The sequence below is a fragment of the Polypterus senegalus genome, chromosome 15 (genome assembly GCF_016835505.1).
Source record: "Polypterus senegalus isolate Bchr_013 chromosome 15, ASM1683550v1, whole genome shotgun sequence".
Taxonomy (NCBI): domain Eukaryota; kingdom Metazoa; phylum Chordata; class Cladistia; order Polypteriformes; family Polypteridae; genus Polypterus; species Polypterus senegalus.
The window spans coordinates 117,995,416-118,020,609 of NC_053168.1; the positions used below are offsets into that span (position 1 = coordinate 117,995,416).

General features: G+C 35.5%; 1 protein-coding gene across 1 annotated transcript in view; it reads right to left on the reverse strand.

Annotated features, from left to right (window-relative positions):
* The window catches only part of LOC120516042 (vacuolar protein sorting-associated protein 13B-like), a 614,714-nt gene that overhangs the window by 331,025 nt on the left and 258,495 nt on the right, over positions 1-25,194 (reverse strand). Inside the window, exons 18-19 of the mRNA XM_039737477.1 lie at positions 16,225-16,359; positions 14,959-15,138 (exon numbers count right to left, since the gene is read on the reverse strand). Of these exons, the coding sequence (XP_039593411.1) occupies positions 14,959-15,138; positions 16,225-16,359 (315 nt within the window). The remainder of the gene's footprint in view (positions 1-14,958; positions 15,139-16,224; positions 16,360-25,194) is intronic.

The window sequence follows — 25,194 nt, forward strand, 5'->3', positions numbered from 1 at the left end:
TCTAAATGTTTAACAAAAAAAAAACAAAAAAAGCAAACACAAGGCATTATATTTTCTCAAATGCATCCATAAAACCTTCCCTTCTCTTGACCCACTCTGTCCCTCCCAATTACAGCACTGATTAGAAGTGGCAATCTATCTAGGATTATTTCTTGCTTGCTTTTTACTTGATGTTGTAAAGATGGTATCCATCTCCATCCAACAATTAAAGGGTAATTAAGCAGAATCAGTAAATGAACAGATAGAGGAAGTGGAAGCAAATTCTATCACAGTGTGGTCTAATATAAAACATTTCTTTATGAATGTAAAATGGGACATAGTGCCTGCAATGTTCAGAATAACTAGTTAAAAGACAGTGCACTAACAGTAGAAAGACCCCTACTAGATAATATTAAATCACATAAACACATAAAATGACTTTCTTCAGACAGTTATGGCTATGGGTCATAAACTCTTCACAGGTTTACTTACAGTATATCTATATAAAAAAAAAATAAAAAAAAAACTACTACTTACTGAATTTTTCTCTCTGGAATGACATGCATGAAAGGTATGAACAGAAAGACCTAGAAGTTTCTCAGAAAGTAGCTGTCAAATGTGCCAGTTTTGTGATAATTAGAGTAATGCTTCTTTTAATCACTTTGGTCACCTAAATCTTTTATGCATTCTTAGAATTTCATTTGAATAAGAGGACATGCAATGCAAGTACTACCTTATTCAGTTAGAGGCATTCTTTTCCTCTGAGCCACGGTTACTCCGTAAACCTCATACCATACAATTTAGCAATTCTTTAATTGGACAACATCTCTTCTTGTGTATATTAATGATGGAAAACCCATTAAACTGAGTAACAGTCAAAAGATCCTTTTAAATGAAGAAGAACACAGGACAAATTATTAGACTGGTGCCAATGCAATGGCAACCAGTGATCTTCTCTTTCACATATTAAACTTTGTGACATTTGTGTCTGCAAAACAATGTCCTCAGATGTCCTTGCTACTTTATGTTAGTTAATACTTACAACCATAAATTATGTGCATGTAATTACATTTAATTTATTAGTATGTTCCAACCTCAGCATCATTAAATAGAAACAGATTGTTTAGGATCTACAGGAATTTTTTAAGTTTATATTTCCATTTGCTAACTGAAGTGGAATTTCTTTTAATCCACTAGTAAACAATTAGACACAAAACAGATGTAGATAACTAACTTCAAAGATCTCATATAAAATGTTGGGCACGTGCTAAAGCTATTTTAAACTAGATGATATAGCCATTATTGATAGCAATTTTGTTCGATTAAAGTCACATTTAACAAGCTCTAAATTTACTTTGATGGATAGGTCCTCTAAATGAAATTAAGAGAGCAGTCTAAGATTAATTAATAATTTGATTATTATTACTATATATTTCAAAATGTCTGCATACTGTTTCACTTCCAAACGTTTCAAAACAACACTCACAAGATGTTAATTAATGTTCCTGAGTTGAAACAGAGTGACAGCTGGAAAATAACAATTTATGGCAATAATAATTAAATGAAGCAGCAAATGTTTAGACTGTTCCAGTAAGTGTAATCTCATTACTTATATTTATTGGATTTCACTTAAAGTATTATTCTCATGATTAAGAAACAATCAAGAAGTATACTGCATGCTTACATCATTTCTTTTTTATACAGGTTGCGCTCACAAAAGCTGATTATAAAGTTAACTGTTGTTGTTTTTTTTTTTTAAATAGAAGATATTAAAGGGAAACATTTGCTGCACAACCACTTAACCTGTGATCAGATCATTTTTACAAGGTACCTAAATTACTTTCAAAACATCAATCAACATAATATAACTTATCTAAATAATAGCACACTCATTAAGTAGGGGTAACTTGACAGAAGGAGAACTTCAATGCAAAAAACAAAGTATTGCACATGCAAATGATAACTTTGTAATTTCAGAGACATTCAGTTATTTGTCAGTTAGATGATTTTCACAATGGTTCAGACTAAAGACAGCTCAAATTTAACCATACAATTGATAATGACAACTTCACCTGGATTCTTATCCACTCATAATACTGCTTCCAGCTCTTGAAAAAAATTCTAAATAGTTCACACAGATCACTTTGAAGTTAACAACAATCTGTTAAGGAATTTCTTACTAGGACATAAGAAAATTATTGAGTCTCAAATGAGTCAAATGAAGACAATCACAGAATATCTTCAATTTAAACACACACCTAATTCTTTGTTTTCAATTTTAAACATTGTGTAATTTCTGCCTTGCCCATTTAGTGCCATAAAAAAGTAGACCAGTTGAGCAAGCCAAGAAAAGTTGTACAGACGATTTGATAAGTGTAAAACTTAATGTTGGTCAGGAAAATGATTGTGACAAATAAATATGCCTACATGAGGTGTCACATATGCTCATTCTCTAAGCTACTAGGTTAGACTCCTACATGATCTGTGATAAAATGTCTCAAACACTGACAAGGAGAATGGAAAAGTGTGAATCTAGATTAACACAAGAGTGTAGAATAATGAGACATCCAAATAATGTTGTCACACTGTTTTTTTTTTTAATTAATATAATAGATACAAACATGAAAAAGATTTACTGTCTGTATTTTTTAATTCCCCTCTCCTTTTCCTGATGCACATCACCTCCTCCTTGACTGATCTTTTACTACTAAAATGCTAAAAGAATCTCTTTGAGTCATTTTTTGCTTTATCTTCAATATTCCCTTCCAACTGTCCTTCAACCTCCCTAATATCCTTCTTATTACCCTCATGTTCTCAAACACCCTACAATTCACACTGGAGTTATTAATCTTATACACCTTATACATCTGTTTTTTTCCTTTGCAGCTTCTTTATAACTCTTTATTAACCAACTGCAGAGTTTTTTTGTTTTGTTTTTTTTTTTTAATTTCCAATTAATTCCAAATTTAGATATGTACCTATCCTCCACTATATGTTAAACATTTTAACATTGCTTCGCTGCTCCTCAAATGTCTCCACTTAAAAGCTTATCCCAGTCTATCCTCCTTACACATTGCTGCATTTGCCCAAAAAAAAAAAAAAAACTTTCAATTACACCAACTGCACCACAATAAAGTCGGACATTACACCTCATTCAATATTGGTGAATCAAAATGCAGCCTAACTCTTTGTTGCACAACCTGAAATACCATCTCAAACTCTGTGAGGGTGTGGGCACCCCAGGTTGGGAACCCCTGCATTAGTATATTTGATATCTTTCCAGGACCTACTTTAACGTTACACCACAAAGTGATTTGGATATAATAAAGCTATTGAAAAGTTTTCTGCTTCTATCCTTGATCAGACAGTACCCTGGAAAAAGACCAGTGTCCCAGCCTTTCCTGGCTCAAACAAGAGACAAAAACCAGCTCGTAAACAACATACTCGTAACATGAACTCATAGCTGACCAGTGACGAGGTAATGTAAGTGTTGCCCGACTTTGTCTTTACCTTTTTCACAGTTGTTTAGCTTTATCAATATCTATTAAACAGGGTTGCCTCTACTTGTAGGTACCCCAAGCCTTTTCACATCTTGTTTGTCTTACTTATATGCAAATACACATTCTATAAATGTATATTCAATTCAAAAGCATTTTCTACAGCATGTGAAAACTTGTTTAAAAATGTTTTTTAGATTTTATAAACATCTGATGAACTAGTAAACCAAGTAAACTAGCAGATGTTCTTGTTCCTACTGTTCAGCTATGTAATTCAAAGAGTGTCAAAGCCGGTAAAGAACATGAAAGAAAGATTTCAACACAACTCCCATGATTGAGCATGCTTTACCAGCTTGACTCAAAAAATGATAAGCTAGAAAATGTGACATATTATCAAGAATGTTTGAACATGTCCTAAATTGTAAGAACAATACATTTGATTCAAAGAACTTTATTTTACTACAACATCAAAGAATTAATAGAAAATGTACCCATGAGGAACCAGTCAGAGCATAATGGAATGAACCTACTGATTCATTCACTGAATGGAGCTGCTATGCAAACTTAACCAACATGAGACACGTGCATGGCATAGTGTCAATGAACCTTGCTCATGACCACAGTAGTGGAGGTGGTATTGAAGAGCTGTGATTAGAAGGTAAGTGGTGCCTTTCATGACAGAGATAAGAGAAGCCACCAATGTGACTGACTATGCCATTAGCAGAACAATTTCCCACATAGACTGGGAGGAACTGGTGAAAAAAGAAAGGAACAGGTACAGGTCTGCATGAAATTAAGTGCCAAGGTTTAGTGAAGCCTCAGGAAAGTTCTCCCAATCCACCTGAAGAATCGTGAATCTTTGTGAAATATGATGTTCTCGATAAAGTGTGGGCATTGACCTCAACTGAAGATGTTTTCAACTTGAGTAAGAACACTTTTAGGAGCTTGCGCTTATTAGGCATAACTCCTCTACGAGAAGCAATGCAAAAACATCTTGTTGGTTGGATAGATTTCTGCTGCAGCTAACAAGCACTGTAAGATCAAAAAGTGAATGATATCTAGCCACAAATTCTGAAGGTACTGAATAATTTGGGATATCTTGGTTAAAACACCTCTTCAAAATTGTCTTGTAAACAGGAAAAGTCCTACTGGATAACTAAGCTACTGTTCTATAAGGAAGACAAAAGTGTATATTCTGTTTACTGCGGAGAAATCATGCTCCTCAGCCTATTTAGGAAAACCTATGTCAGAATGACAGAAGTATCACAGGAACAAGCACAATGAGGATTCTGACCTCACTAAAGAACAGTGGAAAAATAGTGTTGTGTAGTTACCCAACACATCATCATCCAAGAAAATAACAGACTCAACCAACACCACACCCATCCATCCATCCATCCATCCATCCTCTTCCGCTTATCCGGGGTCGGGTCGCGGAGGCAGCAGCTTAAGCAGAGAGGCCCAGACTTCCCTCTCCCCTGCCACTTCTTCCAGCTCTTCCGGGAGTATCCCAAGGTGTTCCAAGGCCAGCCGGGAGACATAGTCCATCGAGCGTGCCCTGGGTCTTCCCTGGGGCCTCCTCCCGGTTGGACGTGCCCGGAACACCTCACCAGGGAGGTGTCCTGATCAGATGCCCGAGCCACCTCATCTGACTCCTCTCGATGCGGCGGAGTAGCGGCTCTACTCTGAGCTCCTCCCGGATGACTGAGCTTCTCACCCTATCTTTAAGGGAAAGCCCAGACACCCTGCGGAGGAAACTCATTTCAGCCGCTTGTATTCACGATCTCGTTCTTTCAGTCACTACCCATAGCTCATGACCATAGGTGAGGGTAGGAACGTAGATCGACTGGTAAACTGAGATCTTTGCCTTACGGCTCAGCTCTTTTTTCACCACGACAGACCGATGCAGAGCTCGCATCACTGCGGATGCCGCATCGATCCGCCTGTCGATCTCACGGTCCATTCTTCCCTCACTCGTGAACAAGACCGCGAAATACTTGAACACATCCACTTGGGGCAGGATCTCTCCCCCAACCCTGAGAGGGCACTCCACCCACCTCTTTAAAATATTTCTTCTGCTCCTAAGCACTGCATTCATACCATGAGATAAGAATGAGATCCAGTATAATAATGTGAAGGACAGGCTTAGATTAAACAAGGACCAGCAAAGAGAATCCACTACTTAAATTTAATCACATGCCCCTCCTCACTTTAAAACCAAAAACAAAACCCAAAGTCTTGAAAGTTACAGTGTCACTAACCTTAATTTTTATAGCATTTCTAAAGAACTACCAAAACAATTCCAAAGGCAAGTATATTTGATATAAAAAATTGAAATAAGTGAAATACAAAATAACTGAGCGATTTGTTTCAGGGATGTTGCCCATTGTGAGTCCCTAAACCCATCTACACTCTACATATAAGAATGTGCCCCCAAAGTAAACTTTATTATATTCTTCATATCATGCAGCTTGGGACAGGACTCATGGTAAAACATGAGTCACATTAAGATTAATTGTTAACAGATATGTTGAAATGCTTGATTTGTAACCTCATCATCAGTGTGTCAGTTTAAGAATGAATCTCAACAGTTTCTTAATACCATTTGAGAATTTGAGTTCTTAAAACATGACCTTAATGTATTTTCAGTTTTTGGAAGTGGGACTCCAAGTAATTGTACCACAGAGGGGTTATTTAATGTTAAAAATATTTTTGGCACTCAGAAGAGCAGAAAAAATAACAAACATCACTGTCTATAATAAAAGTTCAAGCACTTTGAAAAAGGCATTTCATGATAATGTTTATGTCAGACATTGACTTTTCTTCTAGTTATTTTGTCCCAAAAGAGTATCAGTTTTAGGTAGGCCCATGAAATATATACTATGTGAGTGACATAACCACGTGGACATTTAGCACATCTGTGGAACAGTTCCATGTGCATTAATCTTATTTCATTCTCTAACAGAACCTAAGGGAATTCTAAACATGATTAAAATAAATCTAAGAAGACCTACTCAAGCCACAAATATTTCTCTCTCTCTCTCTACAGTAAATTTTACCGATGATTAAAGAATACCACCCATCACTTGACATTCAGTTACCGCTGTGCCAGCTTGGTCAAATGGCACAAGACAGTAGCAGACAATGTGGGAGAACTCATATAGGCAACTGTAACAATTCACATTTCTGTCATCAATCAGACACAAGGAGCTGTAATTTATGACATAAATATTTGAAAGAAAAACAATTTACCTAAAATACTTGGTTCTTCACAGTTGATCAATTAAAGAATACAAACAGTAGATTCAGAAAGTATTCAGACCCATTTGCTTTTATCATATTTAACTGTTGTAAATGTAATCATAAAAATATAAATTTGCTATTTTTACCCATCGTCTGTACTCAATAACTCATAAGACAAAGTGATAATACATTTTCAGAAAGATTTACAAATGTATTAAAAAAAAAAAAAAATATCAGACTCTGAAAATTCTCATTCATATAAGTATTCAGACCATTTGGTATGGCACTTCAAATTGTGGTCAGGTGCATCCTGTTTGCTTTAATAATCCTTAAAATGTGTCTAGAACTTAAATGGAGTCCACCTTTGGCAAAATGAAATGAATGGACAGAGTTTAGAAAGACAACCACCTGTTTATAAAATGCCCTACAATTCATACTGTATGTCAGGACAAAAACTATGTGGTTAAGCCTAAGGAACTCTCCATAAACCTCTGCAATCAAACTGGTGAAACCCAGATCAGGTCTAGGGTATAAAAAAAATTCCTAAAGCTTTGCATGTTCCCAGGGGCATAGTGACCTTATTAATTCAGGGCATTTACATGTGTTTTAATAATCTGGTTATTCACATTACCTAATTTCTAAAATACCATGTAAACCTTTAACTGGGTTACTTGGTCTCTGAGAAAAACCTTATTAACAGACAGACTTCCCCACAAGTAACCCAATCATTTGGACATTTAACCTTTAACCAGGCTAGAGTAAAGGATTTTGTAGTCTGTGCATGTCTACTGCACTCTGGTCATACACTGAGTGCACAATTATTAGGCAAGTGAGTATTTTGACCGTATCATCATTTTTAATGCGTATATTCCTACTCCAAGCTGTATTAACTTGAATGCTTATTGGATTTAAGCACGTCAGGTGATGTGTATTTGTGTAATGAGGGAGGGTGTGGCCTAAGGAGATCAACACCCTATATCAAGGTGTGCAGAATTATTAGGCAGCTAGTTTTCCTCGGGCAAAACGGGCCAAAAAAGAGATTTAACTGACTCTGAAAAGTCAAAAATTGTAAAAAGTCTTTCAGAGGGATGCAGCACTTTTGGAATTGCTAAGATATTGGTGTGTGATCACAGAACCATCAAACATTTTGTTGCAAATAGTCAACAGGGTCGCAAGAAACATGTTGAGAACAAAAGACGCAAATTAGCTGCCAAAGATTTGAGAAGAATCAAACGTGAAGCTACCAGGAACGCATTATCCTCCAGTACTTTCATATTCCAGAGCTGCAACCTACCTGGAGTGCCCAGAAGTACAAGGTGTTCAGTGCTCAAAGACATGGCCAAGGTAAGGAGGGCTGAAACTAAACCACCACTGAACAAGAAACATAAGTTGAAACGTCAAAACTGGGCCAAGAAATATCTGAAGACAGATTTTTTTCAAAGGTTTTATGGACCGATGAGATGAGAGTGACTCTTGATGGACCAGATGGATGGACCTGTGGATCAGTAATGGGCACAGAGCTCCACTCCAAGCGTGGAGGTGGGGTACTGGTATGAGCCGGTATTTTTAAAGATGAGCTAGTTGGACCTTTTTGCATTGAAGATGAACTCAAAATCAACTCCCAAACCTACTGCCAGTTTTTCTAAGACACTTTCTTCAAACAGTGATACAGGAAAAAGACCATGATTTTTATGCAGGCCAATGCTCCATCACTTGCATCGAAGTTCTCCACTGCGTGGCCAGCCAGTAAAGGCCTTAAAGATGAAGGAATAATGACATGGCCCCCCTTCCTCATCTGACCTAAACCCTATCGAGAACTTGTGGGCACTTCTTAAACGCTAGATTTAAGGGGGAGAAAAACAATACACCTCTCTGAAGAGTGTCTGGGAGGCTGTAGTCACTGCTCCACAAAAAACTGATCGTCAACAGATCAAGAAACTGACAGACTCCATGAATGGAAAGGCTTATGACTGTTATTGGAAAGAAGGGTGGCTATATTGGTCATTGATTGATTGATTGATTTATTTTGAAATGTCAGAGATGTTTATTTGTAAATTTTGAGGTGTTTGTTTATTATTCTCACTATAACAGATGAAAATAAACAAGTGAGATGGGAAAATTTTCATTTTTCCTTTAGTTGCATAATAAATCTGCACACTAATAGTTGCCTAATAATTGTGCGCACATATGTATTCCCCTGAAGATGTTCACACTCACATTTCCGTTGTGAAACATTCAGGTTTCAGGTTTAACAACATTTTGGATTGACTGATAGCACTGTGTTTGTTCCATATTAAAATTAATCCTCAAAATTACAACTTGCCTAATAATTCTGCACTCCCTGTACGTTAGCTTTACATACACTTTCAGCAGAGATAAATGTCCACAAAACTTCTTGAGGCAAATGCTTGGACAATGACATTACTCGTTCTCCTGGTTGAAATAATCTTTCTCAGTATTTCAGAACATGCTCGTTAAGTTGTTTGATTACTTGAATTGATACTTTTTTAAAAAGCAATACTTGTTTTATTGAATTAAAAATACCTGTGCTATTATTGTTCCGGCAGCACTAGGTTTAAAGCAAAAAGAACACATGCCACTGTGCTGTTGACTATCCTTGAGGGGCCCAGCAAAAGCCTACACTTAGACCTCACTGAACATGTGTGGAGATGTGATTTGGAAGATGCTTTGAATAAAGTTTCAGTTAAACAAATAAATTAAAATTTTATAGAGCTAGGATTATTTTTTCATCAGAAAAAAGCAGATCTACTTCATTATAATTTAAACCTAATTTAAGTAGGATAAATATAGCAGACAAAAGTTTGGATCACAAACCTGCCCATGGTTTATGCAATACGAGTCCCATTCCTGGGTTTCGCATGTTGGCTGTACGACTTGGTGACTATCAGCTAGAGAACTTACAGAATGCCTGGAACCAGCCCCGTGGGTACACAAGGCATCCTGTCAGCTCTAGCTTTGGCAGACTATCATATGAATCAACTGGATGTTCTAAATTTAGAAGGAGTAAGCACAGAGGTCTGGGACAAATACATGGATTAGAATAGGCTGATATTTAAAAAAGGGTGTTCATTGCAGATTCTCTTTTCTCACTTTAATCAGAAATGTATTACACACTTTATCCCAAGAAGAAGAAGAAGATTAAAACAGTGTACATGAAAACAGAACACATAAGCATAAATCACAATATAAAACTTCACACTCATTGGTTACAGTGGTCCTCCTGCTGGTTCAGCAGTAACTTTAAATGTAATATTACATTAAATAACATGAGAAAGATCTTAGCTACAGTGACATAATTTAGCTACTCAGTCTCTTATTAGTGCAGTTAGTGTAATTAATTTTACTGCATGTAGATTTCATCTCATAAAAATGTGTAATAAGTATTGGTTTCTGCGGAATTGACTTTAGAGCAAATAAAAACAATGTTCAAAATAATATCCTTTCAATAATTTTTACAATACGCCAAGATGAATTTAAGACCATTCTTACAAATGAATGTACTCAATAAGCTTAAGTGTTACCAACAAGCACAACAAACAAACCTGTTGAACACACCATCGCCTAAAGTCTTATACTAGAATATGGTGTCCATTTTAGGACATTCTCCTCCATCTGAAAAAAACACATTATTACTGATTCAAAACTCCATCCTCACTGCAGCTTTTTTCAAAACATCATCTTTTCTCCAAAAATACTTCCCTGAGTTAGAACACCATTCTCTCTCTTTCAAAACGGAACCCAATCTCAGACAAAAACTGCTACTGTATTCTGCTGCCTGACAAAGTGCCATCCCATCTCCTATTGTAGACCTCAAACCTCAGACACAAAAATGAGAAAAATGCAAGCTGGGCATATCAGTGTTGGAGGGGTAGGCTATAATCTGCCAATCATTGCTACTGGGACGGATGTATATTTTAGATGACCAATTGTGATCGTCAATCTTCATACTTTTTCCCCATTTACTTGACTAATACTCAAAGTTCTGTTAGTTAATGGGTTCACTGTCATAGCAGATGACCAAATCTTTGCTAATTTCAGGATGCATAAAGCTTTGCACCGACAAATAAAAATGAGATTTGGATAAAACCTGTATGTTTCTGCTGAAGTTGTGGACTTTTATGCCAAATTTGATTGCACAATGCTCCTTAACAGTTTTATGTTTCATTTGTGACAGGGTCAATGAATATGTTATTTCATTAATATTCAAAATACAAATAATCAGACAAGTTGTAATAAGTTTTACTGCAGCCGAGAGCAATCAAATGACGATCTGCTAGGCAATTATTTAGGCAGTATCACCATAATGTTTTTGCAAGTAGATTTTATTTATTGGTTTATGTTTAAAAACAAGCAAATAAAAAAACTCCTCCCCAACCCCTCATTTATTCCCTTTAATCATATTCAGAGTGTGTATATTGAATGTCAACACAGTAAGCGATAGCTTACCTAAACAATTAGCACATGAAGTGTCCAGGTACCTGTTCATATCATGCAGCCCTTAACTAATGTTAGCATTGAACTGATATTCAATAAAGTATTATTATCATAATCAAAAACAGTCTTTGTGTTATTGTTTTTTTAATTTATTACCAAGTCACCTATATTGGAATATCAGAGTCAACTTAAGACTAAGAAAAAAAATACACTACCTACATTGCTTTTTACAAGAAACACTAGAAATGCAGATGATAGCAGCCATCCTATACATATAACTTATTCATATAAGATTCTCTCACTGGTTAAAATGAAATCGGAGCAACTGGGAGCTGAACACAAACAAAAGGTACATCCTACAGACCAAAAGCTTTACCCTGTAACAGGTCTGATGGTGCAAAATCCTGAATTTTTCAAATTTACCTGCTCTAGATTTTCCAGGAGATTTTCAGACCCGGTAGTATAAAGTAAAATAACAGACTTCTTAAGATTTACATACTGCCATTCCACCAGATTCTGAGACTGAACAGCTAAAAAGTACACCCATGGGTTCAACAAAGCCAGCCCCTAGGTCTTTTGTTTTCTGAAGCATTCATAATTTAAAAGTGAAGTGACCTTTATTCTAGATCAAACCTCAGAAGAGTGCCACAGAGCACATATACAAGCTGAGGCAAAAGGATCTTTTTACTTAGTTAATACACATCAGAACTGTCAGAGTTTAATTTACACCCAGTGAGTAATTTAGCTTTCATTTTGGTCAGGAGTGACATGATATTTAACTACTGATATTCCTGTATGGTTTTAAAATAACTATTCCTAAATGTTCAAACTGCTTTTCATATTTGAGCAGCACAGAGGGCCCAGTCAAAGATGCATGCAGTGAATCTAGAGGCATCAATACTCTCTTACTCCATTTTATTTTTAGACCTGGAAAGCTTCTGAAGTTTGAGATTAAATTCACTGCTACATTAATGGAGGAACCTAAATCTCCCAAGAAGAGTTGAGTTTATCATTGGCATATAATTTTAACTTCTCCTCTTCTACTCTAATCATCCATATTAAAACCTTATCACACGCATGCACATCCTAATTAAGGTGGGAAGTGGCAAAGCAAGATAAAGCAACCAAATAAAGCAAGAAGGAATGGGGTCTGTGAAAAGTGCCCCTACTCTAAGGGAAAGTTTACAAAAGATTGGCAAATTTTCATTATTATGCACTTCTGGCTTTGTCATGATGTTACAAAAAAAATTTAAATACTTTAAAAGTGGAGTCTCTACTACAATTATATTAGTTTATAGATCTCCTGGGCCACATTAATTACTTGACTTAATTTGACCGCTTTTTACAAAACATGGTTATAAATTTTGATGCTGTAGTATTAATGGATGATTTTAATATTCATTTAGATATGGAGACACTTTTAATAAATGCTCAATGATAAGCTCAGTAGGTTTTTGCTAAATTATTAAAGGTTCAGCTTATAATAATCAAAATATTAGTTCTAATTGGTTCTAATTATTACTTCTGGTATAAAGATTCAATATTTAATCATTACTACACTAAAAAAAAATTGTCTTTGATAAATCAGCCCCATTCAAAAAGTGATAATTTTTCACTCATTCTTTTAAATTAGATGCTGATAACTACAGCATAGATAGAGAACAACAATGCAGGTCTTCCAAACTGTATTAACATACAGTAATAAAAGGTATAGTAAAAACTCTTTGCTGACATGCTGTGACTACGCTTAGAGACCAACAAATAAAAGCACAAATAACCCATGTGTAATGTTTAGAACAGCTGCTAATCAGTCAAACACTTAAATGACAACTGCCATGCAAAATCATTACACATATGAGAAGCACAGATTGTGTAATAGATTTGATAATATTATATCTCATATTTCAAGGTAACTTCACAAACTTAGGATTGTATGGTCAAACCCTATCCCTCCTTGTGTAAACAACAAAATGACCAAGAAAAAAACTGCTCAATCACTGTTTTGGGACCATCTTTTCTTAAAATTAAAAATAAATCACTTCTTCCTTGGACTGCTTCAAATGTGTAAGAATGAAAAACATCATAGCTACAACTGGTGAGAAAAACCATAGACACTGTAGACAAAAATATGCTTAATAATTATAGACCTAATTCATATTTACCTTCTCTTTCTAAAGCACTTGCCACATATCTTTTTTACTCTAACTTTATTCAATACAAATTACTTAGAGAGTTTCATTCAGCCTTTCATACTGGTCACAATATGGAAATAGGATTACTTCATGTTGTTACTTTGGAAATGCTACAGTTATTGTGCCATTAGATTTAACCAAAGCCTCTGACACCACACACCAATCTATACTGTTACACAGGGTTGAAAATTACACTGGGCTGTCAGGCACTGCTCTTGAGTGATTTAGCTTAAACTTGTCAAATCAATTTTAGTATGTACAAAAATTTTAGTAGAATCTGAGCTTTGATATGCTGTCCTTTCAGGACTCTGCTGACAGATACGTTCAGCACTTTACATGTCATAAACTGGTGGGAAAGAAAGACAGCAATAGGATCATATTAGTTTTATCTGAATTATCCAGCAATTTACAGATACTCCCCTACTTATGAACTTTTGAGTTGAGAATTTTCATAGATACAAATAAAGTAGTCCTCAAGTCCAAAATTAGCATGTAAGGATAATTTGCATGTCCACCAAGTCGTGGCAGCAGGTGCAGGAAGCAGGAGACTCCGAGTCTTAAACAATAGCACTCTCATATGTATCCACCTGGGCTCATTAGAACGTGTCTTCTCAACAAAACTCTGTGTGTTTTTGTGATTATTTTCACCCATTTCGCCTTTCTAAATATGCCAACATGTCGGGTGTTGAGCACAAAAGCAGCATTAATGCAGGTAGTAGTGCTAGAAAAAACTCCAGGCCACCACAACAGAAACAAAAGTGGGCATAATAAAGAAAGTGGAGCCCGGTGAGAAAATGGTTGATGTTGCCCGCTCATACCAGATGAATCGTTACACCATTAGTACAATTCTCAAGAACAAGGATAAGATTATGGAACAAAGTTCAATGACAATGCAGTCTACTTTAATAACTAAAATAAATAAACAAATAAAGAAAGAAAGAAACGTGTAAAAGTGATCATAGCACTAGAAAAACTTCAAAGCACGTGGATGGAGGATAACCATCAGAATCACAAAGTGCTGAGCCAAATACTATTCACAAATAACCAGTGTAACAATTTATATTTTTGCAAATCTGTTAAGAATTTCTCATTCTAAAGTCATAGTGCAAATTATACTTCATATCTATCCCACTTTCCATTACATTTTTATGATTAAAAAAAATAAATTATTTGTTTGTTTGTCAAATACCTTTCAAAGAAAAGTTATCTTTTCAGGCAAGTAATGAACTGATACAATATTTTTTGTAATCACACTATTCAACCATTGTTAGAGTGAAAGACTAAAAATAAAGCAAAACAATCTGTACAATATGGTATAATTACAAAATAAACAAAAAATAATAATTTTAACAAGTTGTATGGAGTTTCAGATGTACCTAGATACTTTAAGAGACTGCATGATACATACCATCAGAATCATGTGGTTTGTTATAATTGATGCAATTACAAGAAGCTTAAAATGTATATTCAGTTTCACAGTGTAAAGAGTAGTCTCTACAAACATACAACTTGTCTTGCAGAAATTACTTAACATTAGGCAGATGTAATTAAATTAAAAATTAAGAGTACACACTTGTCTTTGATCAGCTCACCTGAATTATGACAGTCTTCCATCTGCTGTGGGACTTGTACAGTGAAGGCAATTAAGTCTGGAGCAAGAAGAGATTCAGGTTTTCTGCTTTCATTAAGCCACTTGCTCATATACAGGTCTTTAGTATCAGAAGGACCTTGGATTATAGGAATTAATTTTTCCTTCACACTTTCACTTGCTCCTGGTAAATTACAAAAAGTGTGATGATAAATCAATAGTTTAGCATACTTCTTTTTTTTTAACATTTGTTAATATCAGTTGAGTTCTTTTCTAAGTAATTACAGACACACATATGCATATTTCAGTCCATTAAAAACTAATCAATGAGAATAATTATAATGAGTATAATTTTTCATAAAATGGTGTGAAAGGTGTGTGGTACTTATTACTCGTTTCAATATTTTGCATTGAATTTTTGCACACATGGCAAAAAATGTAGTTTCTCAGCTAAAAAAGATGATGCATCTGGATGATTGGAATTTCTAAAACTAAAGTCAAGATATATCAAAAGATAAACAGCTGAATATTTTAAAAGTAACCTTTTACAGAGATAAAACAAATTAAGTAAGCAGCTTTAACATAGTTAATATCAAAAATAGTTAATTATTTTAAGAACACAAAAAGAAACAAAATGACAATGCTAAATAGAAAACCCTAAGGCTAGAATTTGAATCTAGGACTCTGAAGCTCTAATATAGTGTATTTTTTAACACTGATATTATGATATCTAAGTTTATTTGACCAAATTATTTTTTGAGAAAGAGAACTATAGGACAGATTAAATTATAACTTTAGTCACATCTAAACTCATGACCAATTTAAACCTATGAAACATCTGCTTTCCAATGTCATTAAACCACAAACAACAGTAGTGAAAAATAATCTGTTTTCTGAAGAGTAGTAGGCCTATTTGGAAATATCGAAATAGTAAGAGTTAAGTGTTTCATTAGTTTTAATACATTGTACAATGTTGCCATATTTGTTACTTAAAATAGAAATGCACTCAAAAGTGTACAGCTGATTTATATTACTTCTCTTTATCAACTGCAATCAATACACAACCCACAATAACAGTAATTATTCAAAGTTATTTTGTAGATGGTAACAGAAATTACATAAGCCATTAGCTGCAAATCTTCATAAAAATAAGAAAGACTGATTCTTAAGTATAGTAAATAAATTCATTTTTTAGTAACTTCCCTTGTAAAAAGTTAAGCCAACTCTCCAACACAGGCAATAAAGTTTTACATGGTCCAGCTGCACATACCTGGGGCTTTGGCACATACTTTTATTGATCCCACAGTCCCAGATGCACATTTTACCAAAGATTTGCTGCAGTACTTCAATTCCACGTTCTGGATGGAACCCTCGAGAGTTGGCAGTAGATTCTGAGATTTCACACCTAATAAAAGAAACCTGCAAATGAACTGGCCTGTTGTACTTAAATATATAATAGTCTAATTTCACTTAATTATAGTTTAATTTCTCCTAATTGTGATTTAATTGTTGATTACAAAAGGTGCCTGTATGTATGCACACCTCCTGTACAATACTGCACATCAAAGGTAAACTAACCTCCAGTGGCCATTGATTGAATTAACAGTTGTCTTATTAAAAACTTTAATATTAATATTATAAGGATTGTAATGTATCCATCTGAAAAAAGACTTAAAGAAAAAGCTTTCACCATTTCTCAAAAAAAATTACATATATATTGTAATGTATCCATCTGAAAAAAGGCTCAATTTTAAAGAAGTTTTCACCATTTCTCAAAAAAAAAAATTATATACACACACGCACACAATCAATTAATTAATATTGGCAATTAAACACTGCTTAAATATAAATATACATGTACTTATAGGTTTTAATCATTTTTAATCATAAATTGCATTCCAGCTTTTTTTGCTGTTAAAATATACATTTACTATATTTATAAAGGTGTTATGTTTTGTTTTTTCAGTATATTAGCTAGACATTCATAATTCTTGAGGTGTAATTATAAAATATAAATTACGATTTTAATTATGTAGTACTTGTTTCTTACCAAAACATATGCTGCATGACACAAAGAAATACATAATAAACACAGTACAAATCTTAAAAAAAAAAGCCACAAATGTATCAAACGTTCATAAGTTGTTTATCAAGAAGACACAAGACTAACACACTTAACAGATTTATAAATAAAAGACACATTTTGCTGTTAAGCCTAATGCTTATTGCTTACTAAGCAGCAATTTAAAATTCTTCTTCATTTTTTCTTTTTCCAACTAAAAATGCAAGATGTTGCACTTAAAACAAACTTGCTGTCCAAACTGAAATGGTGCCAATTTTAATTTAAAGGACAAAATAAAAAGGTCTGAATTCATTAATGCTAGAATTCCCAAATCCTGCAAAAATTTTTGTTCTCCCTGAAAAGCCTACTTTCCCCAAAGACACACGAGAAAATTGGCCTTATCAATGCAGCATGCCCGCTGATAACCGCCTTTATTTTGCAAATGTGTGAATTTGCAGTGCTGAACCTACACTTACCCATCTGCTATTCAATCAGCTGTTGCCCCTCTTGACACGACTGCACAGCCACGCACAACACCAACCACATCATCAAGTTTGCGGATGATACAACGGTGCTGGGACTTATAAGCAGGGACGATGAAAGAGCATACAAAGATGAGGTGAAACGGCTGTCCGCATGGTGTGCAGACAACAATCTATCTCTTAGTGTCGACAAGACAAAAGAGATAATCGTGGACTTCAGAAAATCATGTCCTGCCCACATTCCACTCAGCATCAACGGTTTAGATGTGGACATTGTTAGGAATACAAAGTTCCTCGGTGTGCACATTACTGAGGAACTTACGTGGACGCATAACACCTCATCACTAATCAAGAAAGCCCAGCAGAGACTACACTTCCTGAGGCAGCTGAAGCGAGCACGTCTTCCCCCTTCCATCCTCACCATGTTCTACAGAGGCACCATGGAGATTGTCCTGACCAGCTGCATCACTGTCTGGTATGGCAACTGCAACATATTCAACCGCAAGCGCCTGCAAAGTATAGTGAAGACAGCAGAGAACATTATTGGGGTGCCTTTCCCTTCACTACAGGACATATTTTACAAACGCAGTGTCCGCAAGGCCTGCAGCATTGTGCAGGACCCCTTACACCCCTCACTTGGACTTTTCACACTTCTGCAATTCAAGTGAAGATATTGCAGCATCAAAGCCAAATCTGCCAGGCTGCAGGAGAGTTTTTACCCCCAAGCTGTTAGACTCCTTAACACCAGGCTGCCCCCTAGGACCTTCCACACGGTCTCAACCACCTTTAAAAACAGAACATTTATACATGAAAACCACTGTCCTGCAAAGATGAGTGTGCATGTAGAAAAGAACTGAAAATCTCATACTGACCTTTAAGTATTTTGATACTCCTGATATCCTTCTGCTGTGAAAAATTCTGACCTGTCATTGTTTACAAATATCTTAAACAACTATTATCATACACTGATAATCTTTGTATTATCTATATCTATTATTTATTTATTTATTATATTACATATCTTACACATCAATATTGCTGCTACTTCTTTGTCCTATCTTTGCACAATGCCTTGTCTTGTTTGTGTTTTAATTTTTACATTTTAATTCTACTTTTAATTTATTATTTGCACATCATGTTGTTACACTGTGGACCCTGAGCTTCGCAATTTCGTCTATCTGTATACTTGTATATGGTTGAGATGACAATAAAGTTCACTTTGACTTTGACACAGACTCTCTGTTTAGGTTTATTTCTTGCAAAAGTTAATGCTAAATGACAATTTATGTCTGTGTACCAGTAGAAGTCACAGAAGCATGACTATAAAAAAGTGAAAACTCACATTCATGAGGTTAAATTTAATATAATAAAAACATATATTTGCTTTGTGCCTGTAAGACTTAACATTTCTTGTTTCATCGTACATTTACAGGGATCATTGTAGACACAGAACACACATGAAATGTATGTATTTGAAATAACAATACATCATTACTTATATATCTCCTTAAAACTCTTTGCCACATAAAGTCTTCAGTGCAGACTTGAACTGCAAGTGAGGAGGTTCAAGCTGGCAGCGATAAACAGTGGGTAAAAGTGTCAGGAGGGCCAAACAGTTGGCTGAATGGGGAATGGGTGAGTGCAGGTTCAAGACTGCAAACTGACACATTTTCAAAACAAAGGTGGTTATCAGTTGGTAGTTGCTGCGCTGATAAAGCCAAACGAAGGGCGGGGTAAGGGTGATCAAGGGAAACAAAATTTTGGTGGGGATTCAAGTGTCAATATTTTTTCTTGCTGTTTGTCTAAATGCACAGGATGACTTCTCCAATTATGTTTTCTCTGTTTATGACTTCACTTTCTTTAACGTAAAGGCTAAGATCTCTGATAAAACAAGTCCTGACTACACTTAATTTATGCAAAATCAACTATGGCTCACCTACCATAATACATTATGTAAAGAAGCACTGCAACTAAATTACCGCAAAGCTTAGAAAAGCAAGGGTTAAATGCATCGAATTTTGTGATCAGCCAATTTGCCGATCACTGATCAAGTCTTTTTTTATTGAAAATGGCCCAATTTCACGTGTGGAAGAAATGAAGTACATACATACATTTTTGCAACAGTTTCCTCCGGTGCTGGGTTACCCAGGTGGGGACAATGCCTTTCCTGAAAGACCTGGGCACAGGGCAAGAAACAAGCAGCCCTGAGCTATTCATACAGATGCAGCTAAACCTGTATTTCTCGACAATTTTTGAGTCACAGGTGGCAGCTGCTTGGCAGCAAGCATGTAAGACTTATCCACAGTATAATCCACCCCACTACCTCCAACGAAGGGATAAACATAGCTGTGTAAGATTTTATATCCCATTTCAAATTGCATTCTCTTCAATCCAGCAAAAAAGGGCTATACTCTGATCTTATTTCGCATTTGTAATCAGGCACAATTGTGACTTTCTTGTTTGTGGATGAGTGTGATCATAAATGGGATAAAAAAATACTGCATGACGCAGTTGATCCCTTTGAGGAGAAGTGGGCAAGGGGGTTTAAATTATACCATGGACAAGCCACTAGGTATTCTTTCATGTGCTTGTGGTTCAGCAACATGAACTGTGCAATACTGTGACATTCAATGAAAGGGGGTAGGGGGATTGATCCTCAAATAAAACTTCACAAAACACAAATACAGCCTAACAGTACTAACAGGTACGCTAAGAAATGTTGCCTGCATTCCAAGTTGATTCTGAAATAGCACTGCTCAGTACACAAACATAAGGAGAACTTGCAGTAGACAGTGTCCAGGTATGGTAATTGAATCTGTGATGCTGCAACTGTAAAAGTGACACTTCAAAAGTTATGGTATATTAAAAGTTGTAGCATCAAGACCTACATTAAACAAATCATTTTCACAATAAAGTCAAAACTTTGATCAGAATCTGACGTATGCTTTGTGCACAACGATGTGTAAAGATGAGCTGTCACTACACATTATTAGAATGTGGTGCAACATAGCCATCAAAAGGTAATGAGCCATTCATTGTATGCGGCTAGAAGTTGGTGAGATCTTTAACAAAAGCAGATTCATTCACTTGTTATGCACTGCTCACCATGTGGTAAATGTGTGCAAATCACATATTTTAATAATAAAAGAGAGCACATAAGATGAAAAGTTGTGGTTTATTTGAATAAAAAACACCATTGGGCATGTAAAATGTCATTATTGCTTATATTTTAACTTTTCGGCTTACTGCAACAAATACAAACAACTTTGAAATATCTCCAACATTGCATTAGTGACTACAGTTTTAGAGCCCTCAGAACTCTTAACATTTAATCATTTGATTTTGAAATATTGCCAATGTCACTAAAATTATTTAATAAAAATGCACATTTTTATTTTAAATATACAGGTTAAACGTGGTGTAATGGGAAGAGTGAGGTGGGTTGCATATTAACAACATTTCTGTCTTATTTTGATAATCAACTCACAATGTAGACTCTTTCAGTGTAGTTGTTACACTTTTCTGTGACATGCTGCTAGGACAAAAGTTCACTTTAAAAATAATTAGGTGTTGTTATGTGTGTGGTTCTGTTTGTATGAAATAACTCCCATTCAAAATGGGTTCTTTTTATTACTTATGTTGTTTCTGAAACAGCCTCTGGATTACTGCTACAGGACCAGACTAGGAAAGTTTATATATATATAAAAAATTGCATTAAATTAATATCATTCTGTACACTGATGATTAAAAATAGGTGTTTTAACAAAGCAGAAGTAGTTAAAGATGATCTAGCTCTTTAGCTCGTGCTGAGCAACATCTCACAGGAGATATCCAGAAAAGGCCCAATGGCATTAGGAGGTGTCCAATACATGCCAGTGTGGAAACTATGTGGAGACTAAAGGGTCAAGGGTTTTGCACAAGTGCATTATGTCCCAGAAGAGGAGGATGAGAAAGACAGGTCTAGGGATGTCCCAGCAGACGATAGGCCCCTCTACACAGAAAGAGAGTGATAACAGGCAGGGGTAACTAAAAGTAAACAAGAGTTGTCTCCCAGAAGATAGTAATATAAGAACAATATCTGTATATGTTGGGGCAATGCTGTTCATTCAAGGGAGAGCTAAAGGAGAACTGAATGAAGGCCAGTCAGTTCTTTCCTAATAAGAAAGACAGAAATCATTTTTCTCCTTTACAGGAATGGGTACTGAAGAACCTTGCAAGTGATTCCCAAATCTTTATTATGACTAGAAATGCAAGAATACTAAAACATCAAGAGTTGATTGAGAAGTTCTTCCCTGGTGTATCTGTAACACAATTAGAAATGCTATTGACACAAGAAGCGGTTTCTGGAATTGGCCAGTAAATGACCTTAATATAGGATTGAATGCACACTTATATTAAAGTCTGTCGACTACAGAAGGAAGTTGGGATGAAGGATTCACTGGTGGGAGGAAAAGGCAATGGTCAAGAAAGAATGGAAAGCAGGCAGTTTAACAAATAGTTCATGAGTTTACAAGCTACCCTACCAGACAGAAAGGGTAAATAGCCGTATAGGTAGGTCCAAAAAGAGTCTGCTATTTTTACTTAACTCAGAAAATGGAGCATTATGTACAAGCCAAACTATATAAACTGAGCTGACTTTACAGCTGGACAAAAACCTGTAAGAAGAAAGAAGCTAAGCTGCCAGATGCTCAACACTCTGGAGGCCATCACCACCTTATAGTGGGAGGTGCTACCACACTCTCAAAGACCTGGGAGTTAAATCTTTTATTGCTAAATCCTTTAACGCCATCATGGCATAACAACAAGGAAAAAAGACTTAGCAATAATGAATTGGCAATACTGGAAATCAATTACTGAATTAGCCTCACAAACTCAACGGCATAAGGCAATTTAATAAGCTGAAGAATTAATTAAAATATTATATAAGGACTATTCATGTCCATTCAGTTTGTGTTTCATAAGACTGTACAAAAACCTGCATTAAAACTCTGCTGGTTTTACTATTACACCGCTATGGTGTTGTCATACTGTGTCTTGTCATACATTCAATTAATTCACTATAATAAGAAGGATTCTACAAGCAACAGATTACCCTAAGTAATTAATTTACATTGATTCCATTAGCACTTTGCCTGTTGCAGCTATGCAGATTATCAAGTTCTATTTCAGTTCTGAGATAGCTGTCATCACTGGCTCCTGTACATAGAAGGTTTTGATTTGCTAAAGGTGACATATATATGATCACCATTTGTTGTTGGATGCTTCAGAGGAAGATAATTTTGTTTATGTTATGCATTTTTGTAGATTCCACTTTACCAGCACTGCACTTTCCACAAGTAGTATTACAGAGACAATGGATTATGGTGTACGGTTCAACTTATGTGAACACAAATCCCACTGAAAGCAGGTAATTCTTACTTCAGTTGTTTCTGTAATAGCATCTGCCTATTGTTGCAGATGGCACATGCACAGTATTGCACTATCTGCCAGTAGCATTGTGGAATCAAGGGAAAGCCCTTGACCGATAACATGCCACAAACTTCTCCTGCAGTTTCAAAGAAGGCTTTAAAGAATGTTAGATTTTGGAAAAATGGGAAAATAAAAAAATTCCATAATTTTAATATCTATGATCAAATTGTAGTAATCAATTAAAAAAAACTATTTTAATATATTGAAAAACTAAAATTGTGGTAAGCTATCACATTGTACCAAAAGTACATACCAAACTAAGTAAAGAAAACACTACACTGAAGAAGCCCATTACCCTACAGTAACTGGAAAGTTTTGCACCTGTGCAAAAATTTGTAAACCACAAATTTATGCAATATGTGTTATTCAGTAATGGCTATTAAAAATAATAAATAAAAATAATTGCCTCATTTAAATAAATAAAGACTGATTGAATACAGGTTAAATTCCGTTATAGCAAACACCGAAGTAACAATCTTTTTAGATTAACTAATACTTATTGTGGGCCTGGACAAACAATTATAGAACATCATGATAAATTACTCTTCTTTTAACAAAATGTAAATCTCTATATAACAAATGTTTTTTCAACCAAAAATGACCAATGAAGATAATAAAGTGATGCAAAAAATATTTAATGTTGCTCCTACTCTTTCTGTGCCAAGTCTCTAGTACCCTACAACAGGTTGTCTTAAAGAGAGAGACGGTCTGTTGTGAAATTTCCAGTGTTGGGAAGTCCTGGGCAGGCTGGGCTAGCGCATAGACGCAACATCATACACATAGCTGAATTCTGAGTCAGTGTTTCACTGAGTGTCCGCGTGGGTAGTTCTATTCTGTGCGAATCCGCACTGTTTGAATTTTATAGTATTGAAAAAGAGAGTGAGAAACGGCAAAAATTAACAATCCTGGAAAATGTTGGTTCAGAAATGAAGAAAAGTGACATGGTGAAAGCATTTTGGAATCGTACCTTCATCTTCATGTAATGTCTCTTTTCATTCTTTTTTTCATACCTGCATTTCTAATAAAAAAGTTACATATAATGTCTCATTTTCAAATAAAATATTTTTTACAGTTTAAGTTTACTGTTTTTTTGCTTTACACCCTTCCCCACCATAACCTACCATGTATGGGGGAGCAGCAAAAGCTTTAGATTTTTAAAAAATTAAGATCTCTGGTTTTCAACGGATCCCCGATACCATAAACATCGATATCTTGGGTGTGTGCCTGTGTGTGTGTGTTTCTGTCTGTCTGTCACAGTTCCTTGAGGACAGTCTAGAGCTAAAATGGCTGGACAGAAAAATACCAAACTCAAAACTTAAGTCTGTTATAAGATGATGATGTGCTGATTAGCTTTTAAGCCAAATCATGCAAGGGAAAGAGGCACTCTACACTCAAATACCATCATTCTACATAATGAATTCTTCTCATTAACTGCTATTGCAATGACCTATTTTATGATCAGAAAGATCTGCATGAGAGCGGTAAATAATTATTGAAATGTTGGTTCCTAGGGCGCAAAGCCAACTGATGCTCATGTCTGAAATTTTTTATACAGGTATTGTCAAGCTGGGTCACAGAGATGCATGAGAGACAGCAAGATGAGTCCAAGTTTTCATAGAAAATACAGGTACTTTATTACTGTATACAGAAGGCAGGTGCAGTCTCAAGATTTTATTTAAAACGGGAGCTATTAGGAGCCGCAGCTCAGGCATTTGTCCTGCTTTAGCTCCCATCTTCAGACTAGATGAACACCAGCGGCTCAGAATCACCGCTGTGGCAGATGCCGTCTGGAGAAGACAGATCAGGAGAGTGTGAGAAAGAGCAGATCAAAGCTTGGTGTTAAATATTAAACATTGTGCAACACACACAGTACGCAGTATACCTGATCCTGCAGTTGACAACATATTACTTTGCTTTTGGTTTACTGTTTACTAGATGCAGCAGAGCAGCTACAAAGCAGTCCTTGCAGCGCTTACATTCAACACAGCGTTTTGCTGTTGGCCCCGGTCACAATAATGTCATACTCATTATATTGAAATTTTAGTTATAACAAAATATTTTTATGGTCCCATGAGTTTTGTTAAAATGGTATTCCATCTATACAAAGACTTTATTAACCTACTTTGCCATCAACATTAAAAACAAAGATACTAAAACAAAATGCTGGCAATGTTAAATATCACAAACGTCACAAACTCTAGCCATATAGACAACTTATTTATTACTA